General features: G+C 47.3%; 1 protein-coding gene and 1 pseudogene across 1 annotated transcript; one reads left to right on the top strand and one right to left on the bottom strand.

Annotated features, from left to right (window-relative positions):
* Positions 1 to 2,501: 2,501 nt before the first annotated feature.
* On the top strand, positions 2,502 to 4,393 carry LOC123048564 (uncharacterized). Its single transcript, XM_044471646.1, has 2 exons — positions 2,502 to 3,696; positions 4,155 to 4,393. The coding sequence occupies exon 1, from the start codon at positions 2,553 to 2,555 to the stop codon at positions 3,642 to 3,644; it is 1,092 nt and encodes a 363-aa protein (XP_044327581.1). The 5' UTR covers positions 2,502 to 2,552; the 3' UTR covers positions 3,645 to 3,696; positions 4,155 to 4,393.
* A 625-nt stretch (positions 4,394 to 5,018) lies between these two features.
* Positions 5,019 to 5,171, bottom strand: LOC123056235 (uncharacterized; annotated as a pseudogene).
* Positions 5,172 to 7,278: the final 2,107 nt, after the last annotated feature.

Here is a 7,278-nt window from a genome sequence, read left to right as displayed (position 1 = left end):
CGTCAGCACGACGGCGTGGTGACGATGATGATGTTCTACCGACGCAGGGCTTCGCCTAAGCACCGCTACAGTATTATCGAGGTGGACTATGGTGGAGGGGGGCACCGCACACGGCTAAAAGATCAAACGATCAATTGTTGTCTCTATGGGGTGCCCCCTGCCCCCGTATATAAAGGAGCAAGGGGGAGGCGGCCGGCCAAGGAGGAGGGCGCGCCAAGGGGGGAGTCCTACTCCCACCGGGAGTAGGACTCCTCCTTTCCTTGTTGGAGTAGGAGAGAAGGAAAGAGGGGGAGAGGGAGAAGGAAAAGGGGGCTGCACCCCTTGTCCAATTCGGACCAGAGGGGGGGGGGGGTGCGCGCCTCCTTCCTTTTGGCCTCTCTCCTCTATTCCCGTATGGCCCAATAAGGCCCAATACTTCTCCCCGGCGAATTTCCGCAACTCTCCGGTACTCCGATAAATATCCGAATCACTCGGAACCTTTCCGAAGTCCGAATATAGTCGTCCAATATATCGATCTTTACGTCTCGGCCATTTCGAGACTCCTCGTCATGTCCCCGATCTCATCCGGGACTCCGAACTCCTTCGGTACATCAAAACACATAAACTCATAATATTACCGTCATCTAACTTTAAGCGTGCGGACCCTACAGGTTCGAGAACTATGTAGACATGACCGAGACACGTCTTCGGTCAATAACCAATAGCGGAACCTGGATGCTCATATTGGCTCCCACATATTCTACGAAGATCTTTATCGGTCAGACCGCATAACAACATACGTTGTTCCCTTTGTCATCGGTATGTTACTTGCCTGAGATTCGATCGTCGGTATCTCAATACCTAGTTCAATCTCGTTACCGGCAAGTCTCTTTACTCGTTCCGTAATACATCATCCCGCAACTAACTCATTAGTTACAATGCTTGCAAGGCTTATAGTGATGTGCATTACCGAGAGGGCCCAGAGATACCTCTCCGACAATCGGAGTGACAAATCCTAATCTCGAAATACGCCAACCCAACAAGTACCTTCGGAGACACCTGTAGAGCACCTTTATAATCACCCAGTTACGTTGTGACGTTTGGTAGCACACAAAGTGTTCCTCCGGTAAACGGGAGTTGCATAATCTCATAGTCATAGGAACATGTATAAGTCATGAAGAAAGCAATAGCAGAATACTAAACGATCGTGTGCTAAGCTAATGGAATGGGTCAAGTCAATCACATCATTCTCCTAATGATATGATCCCGTTAATCAAATGATAACTCATGTCTATGGCTAGGAAACATAACCATCTTTGATTAACGAGCTAGTCAAGTAGAGGCATACTAGTGACACTCTGTTTGTCTATGTATTCACACATGTATCATGTTTCCGGTTAATACAATTCTAGCATGAACAATAAACATTTATCATGATATATGAAAATAAATAATAACTTTATTATTGCCTCTAGGGCATATTTCTTTCAGCTCCAACTTGAACCAAAGTTGATTTATTTTTTTAGAGGAAACTCGAGTGATTGATATTTTAGGGGATCAACAAACTCGAGAGAGCAACTAGTTAACGAGCGCTCCTTCGGGAGCCTAGCAACGATCAGCGCCACTTGACGCGCTCTCACCCATTCGCCACGTGTCGCACTCTGGGCGCTCCCTCCGGATTTTTTTTATTTTTCCGCGTGCGTTTTTAGCCTTTTAAACGATTTTTTTGGGTTTTTTCGGCGTTTTGGTTTTTCACCGGTCTTCCTTAGCTTTTTGAAAAAAAATTGCGCGAAAAAACGCGTTTTCTTTTTTTCTTTCGCGAGAGTCACGGCCGTGTTTCTTGGAAACGAAAAAAACACGTTTTCTGTTATTTTTCTTTCGCGAGAGTCACGGCCGTTCCTCTCGGAAACGAAAAAAAAATGTGTTTTCTGTTTTTTCCCTTCGCGAGAGTCACGGTTTTGCTTCCGCGAGAGGCACGGTTGTGCTTTAACGAGAGTCACAGTTTTGCTTCCGCGAGAGGCAAGATTGTGCTTTCGTGAGAGTCACGGCCGTGCCTCTCGGAAACGAAAAAAAACGTGTTTTCTGTTTTTTCTTCTTTCGCGAGAGTCACGGTTTTGCTTTCGCGAGAGGCACGATTGTGCTTCCGCGAGATTTGGACGCACGGTTTGAGAGATAAAACGTTTTAAATAAATGAATCTATGAAAAAAGGAAAAACTCTCAGGTTGCGACAAATGGCGCGCTGCATGTGCGCCACTTGTCGCAGCTTGGGCAGTTGGAGTGATCTTTGCAATGAGTATTCCTCAGTGATTTCGCAAACTCGATGGTTCTCTCTCTCACGTGTGAATTCCCAAGTTGGACGGTCGATTCTTCTAAAGCCCAGCAAGCGCTCGTTACACCAACTTTCCGGGCCCAACAATACGTCGCTCTTTTTTCCCTTGTGCACCAAAAGAAGAAGCGGTTGTTCTCATCTCAAAAAACAGAAAGAAGAAGAAGCGGTTCCAGAAAAAAAAAAAGCACTCCACTCCCCAAATCCATCCCCACGAGCGAGAGCGGGAGCCAGGCGCCAACCGCCAATGACCCGCCGACGCCGACGCCGCGGCTCGCCCCCGGCGCCTCCGCCTCCGCCTCCGCTCGAAAACGACGACCTCCTCCGCGAGATCCTGCTGCGCATCCCGCCGCAGCCCTCCTCCCTTCCCCGCGCATCCGCGGTCTGCAAGCGGTGGCGCTGCGCCGCCGTCGACCCCAAGTTCGTCGCCCGCTTCCGCGCCCACCACGGGAAGCCACCCCTCCTCGGCTTCTTCCAGCGCCGCGACGACATCGTGTTCGCCCCCGTCCTGGCCGCTCCCGACCGCGTCCCTCCCGAGCGCTTCGACCTGCGAATCCGCGTCACCGACTCTGAGGCTCACCTCCTCGGGTGCCGCCACGGCCGCGTCCTCGTGTTCGACGTGGCGCGGGCGGAGGTCGTCGTGTGCGATCCCATCACGGGCGAGCGGCGCCGCGTGGCCGTCCCGCCGGAGTTGAAGACGGGCCACGTCAACGGGGCGGTGCTCTGCGCCGACCGCGGCCAGGAACACGTGCACGGCGGCTGCCGCTCCAGCCCGTTCAAGGTGGTCTTGGTGTTCATGCGCAGCCACGATCAGCGGCCCCTCGCCTGCGTGTACTCCTCCGAGACCGACACATGGGGCCATCTCATCCCGACAGAGGCTCCACACCCAGGTTCGGCTTGTTGCGGTGGTGCTCAGAGCATCCTTGTCGGCAATGTCCATTGCTGGCCGTTAAGGCATGCGAAAGACGGCATGCTTCAGTTTGATTTGGACAGGCAGAGTCTAGATGTGATCGAGACGCCTCCAGGTATGAATGTTCCGCGCAACCATCAGATCGTACAGGCAGAGGATGGCACTCTTGGCCTCGCCATATTGTCTCACCATTACCATAACATTCAAATGTGGCAGCGGAAGGTCAATTGTCAGGGTGTTGCCACATGGGTGCCGTGGAAGACCACCGAAATGCATGACATTCTTGGGCTCTCTCCTCCGACCGAGGTAGTGAAAAGGGGGGTGGAACTGATACTGGGATACGACCAGGATGCAAATGAAATGTTATTGTATCTGGATGGCACTGTCTATATTGTTCAACTGAAGTCGATGCAATCAAGAAAACTTTAGGAAAGCCATCATGTTACCGCTTGTCATTCCTTCAACAGTTTCTACACGCCAGGTGATTGTTCATCCTTAGTCCTCATATTGTTTTAGGAGTAACCTAATCTGGTTATGTCTTGTACATGGTTGCTCGAATATCTTTGTTTCAGTTTGTAGATGTTCAGTTGTTCACTAACAACTTAAACTTACCTACGGATTGTCCCTTTCCTAGATAGATGAACTTATAGTTGTACTGTTACGTGTATGTTATCGGTCAATATAGACAAGCTTATGGCCTTTTTTGTGTCATTATATGATGTAGTTGCCTTCAACCTTGGGACATAGCAAATCAAATATCAAGTGAGTAATAATAATGTAAAAGCAAATGTCAAATGATCAACACCTTTTTTCCCCGAAGTTGTTTTCTCTAACCAGGCTTCATTTATTTAAATCTGAATATTCAAGATCACTTCTGGTGGTAGTTTTGCCTATATGTATCTGGTTACTAACAGATTGGCAATTTGGTTTTCTCTATAGGTGAATGAAGGGCTGCTGAAGTTCTCATTGAGTTTGTCACATCATATAAATGTGGTCGACGGTGTTTACATGTTTCCTGAAAAAGGCATTAGTCGGTGTGTGCCTTAGTATAGCCTTAAGCCAGTTGTATGTATATATTTATGTTTTGCTAGTTTCTTGCTTGTCCAAGTATTTGGCAGATATGTAAGATGCCTAACTATTTGTGTCTTGACTATACTTTACAAGTTATCTTTTGTCAAGTATTTCTGTTTTCATCTTACGTTGTGTGTGAAGTATCTCTATTTGAATTTCTAACCTGTAACTTGTGCTGCGTGAAGCATTGTGCCAACACACACACTCATGTTGCCGTCATGTTCCTTTCTTATGGTGCTTTCATGTAACAAGCATTTCTAAATCTACTCCTTTCTGCCGTCGGCCTGGCCGTCAGAGATCTTCAGTTTTGTTTGTGCCACTCAAAATTCAGGAGAGAAATGAAGTGCTGCTTTTGATTCAGGTAAAAGTGTACACGGGAGACGGTTGGCGGATGGACTTCAAGCAGACACACTTTGACCAACATTCTCCTCCAGATTTGAATGAAAGCTAATTTGGCTGAATGAAAGCAGGAACAAGAACCCAAAAGGCAGTGGCCAGTAAGCATCTCTCTGAAACATCAAACAGAATGCTGACAGACAGCTTACAACTATGAACTTCAATTGTAAAGCTGTATGAGTTCAGTAACAAGAACCTAAAGGAGCATCCATTGGCTGAAACAGGCCAGGATTGCCGGCGTTGCGGAAGACTCCCTGATGAAGAAACAGCAGATGAACAACCAGAGTTTAAATACAAAAAAATCGTAGCCAAAAAATTTGAATTCAAGTATTGTAGGGCCTTACCCTCGCCCGAAGGAGAGGGAGCCCTTTCAGAAATTCTCAATGGCTCCGGAGAGCCAAAGAGGGGGTTTGGAAATAGTTTTCAACCAGCAATTGACGCGCCTCGGTATTACCTCACTAGCTGCGTCATTGCCCCAAGCGCAAAGATGCCTTCCAACGTGGGCGCTTCCCTCCATCTTATAGCCGCGCTCTGCACCGCGCCCCTGCTGCCTAGCCGAGGTGGGACTAATAACGTTCTCAACGTTTTCAGTCGCCAGGTTTCTCTCACGTCGGTTCAGCATCTAGCAGGCTTTTCTTTCCCACGCTGCCGGCCGGTGAAGGCCCATCTATCTGGCCCAGCGTATACAGCAGGTTCTCTATCTGAGCCCAATACAATTGCCTCAAAAAAAAAATCTGAGCCCAAGACTCACACGATTCTCTATCTATCTTTTCTACAAAATGATTCTCTGTCTATCTGAAGAAGGCGCGATTCAAAATTTGGAACCTTTTTCTTTTCCTGTGCGATGCAAAATTTGAAAGGTTTGAAGGCACATGGTGCTTTGGGTGGTGGCTTCAGTTTTCGAAAATTTTATTTGAATCTCCACTTACATCAGGGCAAGACGAACAGAGCATTTCTGTGACCGGGTAGTACGTACTAAAGTTCTTCACGCAAACGCATCGCTGAAGCTGTCGAAAATCAGTGAAGCTGTGGGAGGCATTTACATTTAGCGGGGCTACAGTTACTAGCTCTGAAGGCCCAGCATACAGTTGCAGTTCAGTTTACTCAACCACCATGTTTTTCTTGAAAATCAAATGATAAATTATACCGTACTGCAGTGCTTAGTGCGTACATTGGCTAATCATTTGCTCATGTGAGCCCTGGCTTAACCTAACAGGCTAATCTATTAACATATAGCTGGTGGAGTACTTTTTTTTATTCCTAGCCCAAAACAAAGACGATTCTCTCTGTCCGCAGGCCGCGATTCAAAATTCGAAACATTTCTTTCATTCTTTTTTTTTTGCGATGCAGAATCCGAAGCATCTTAAGGTGCAGGATGGTTCGGATGGTGATTTGAGTTTTTGAAATTTTGTCCAATCTCCGCACATGCATTTCGTTTCCATCGCAATGAAAAAGGGGAAGAGAGAGAAAAAACTAAATATCATTTTATAGTGCCCTGCTGACCAACAACAACAATTTTGTTTCTGAAATGTGTGACGCCACTGCAATGCAAAATTGATTGCAAGTCCTGTCCACTAAACATAAGCTTTCTCCTATCACTATTTAATTTTGAATGTAGTGATTAAACCCATTAACGGCGAGCAAAGGGGCGGCTTCTCAGGTTGTCCACGTCGGATCGAGCGACACGCAGGGGTTGGATAGGGGAGTTTCCTCTTGTCGTCCCCATTGGACCACCTGTCGCATGATTAGGAAAAACAGTTTGTGATTTGTGTCGTCACCGCATAACACATCCCCCTAACTTCCTTTGCTTCCCCCATGAAGGCAACCCACCTCTTCTTCTTCCACCCTTCTCACACACAATTTTCTCTTCCTTGCAAGATGTGACTTCGTTGCCTCCATCCCTCCACAACCCTCCAATTCTCTGCTGCCTTCGCCCTTGTCTTCCCCAAGGTGAAGCAACACCACAACAACGCCTGCCTGCCGCAATGCTGCACATTATCGTCGTGTTCGCGGCCAACCCGACCATCCAGCGCGTGGCCCAGCCCCACAGCCTCAATCTAGTAGCGGCAATGCTCTCCTGGCCACCACCGCCATGTCGACGCAAGCTGGTGCACCATGCCCCACTCACGTTGAGATATGGAGCGTGCATGGCCAATGCACTGGTGGTGTTCAACTGAACTCCCCTTAGGTAATCATCCATGTCCAGTTTGACTCCGACTCCCCCCATACAACATGTTGCTTAGATGCTAATCTTGGGAAGCATCTCTTTGAATAATAGTACAAACCTATGGAATATTTTAGATTGATGTTTCCTATTGCTCGTCAACATAGATTTCTTTGCCTTTGTCTATATATTTTCATTACTACATTGAAGTTCTTTATAAATCTACCATCTTCATGATGTTTTCTTTGTTGTTTGTTACTTATCATAGTACTAAAGCAAAATTTTCATTCTCAGCTAAGGTTGTTGTTGGGAATCGTAGCATAATTTAAAATTTTCCTACGCTCACCAAGATGCATCTATGGAGTCTACTAGCAACGAGGGGAAAGGAGTGGATCTACATACCCTTGTAGATCGCGAGCGGAAGCGTTCCAA

The sequence above is a fragment of the Triticum aestivum genome, chromosome 2D, assembly GCF_018294505.1.
Source record: "Triticum aestivum cultivar Chinese Spring chromosome 2D, IWGSC CS RefSeq v2.1, whole genome shotgun sequence".
In the NCBI taxonomy this organism is placed as follows: Eukaryota; Viridiplantae; Streptophyta; class Magnoliopsida; order Poales; family Poaceae; genus Triticum; species Triticum aestivum.
This window is presented reverse-complemented; position numbering and strand designations above follow the sequence as displayed.

Bases quoted from the DNA above. Each gene is read 5' to 3' on its own strand.
- LOC123048564 (XM_044471646.1), top strand. From the start codon at position 2,553: ATGACCCGCCGACGCCGACGCCGCGGCTCGCCCCCGGCGCCTCCGCCT.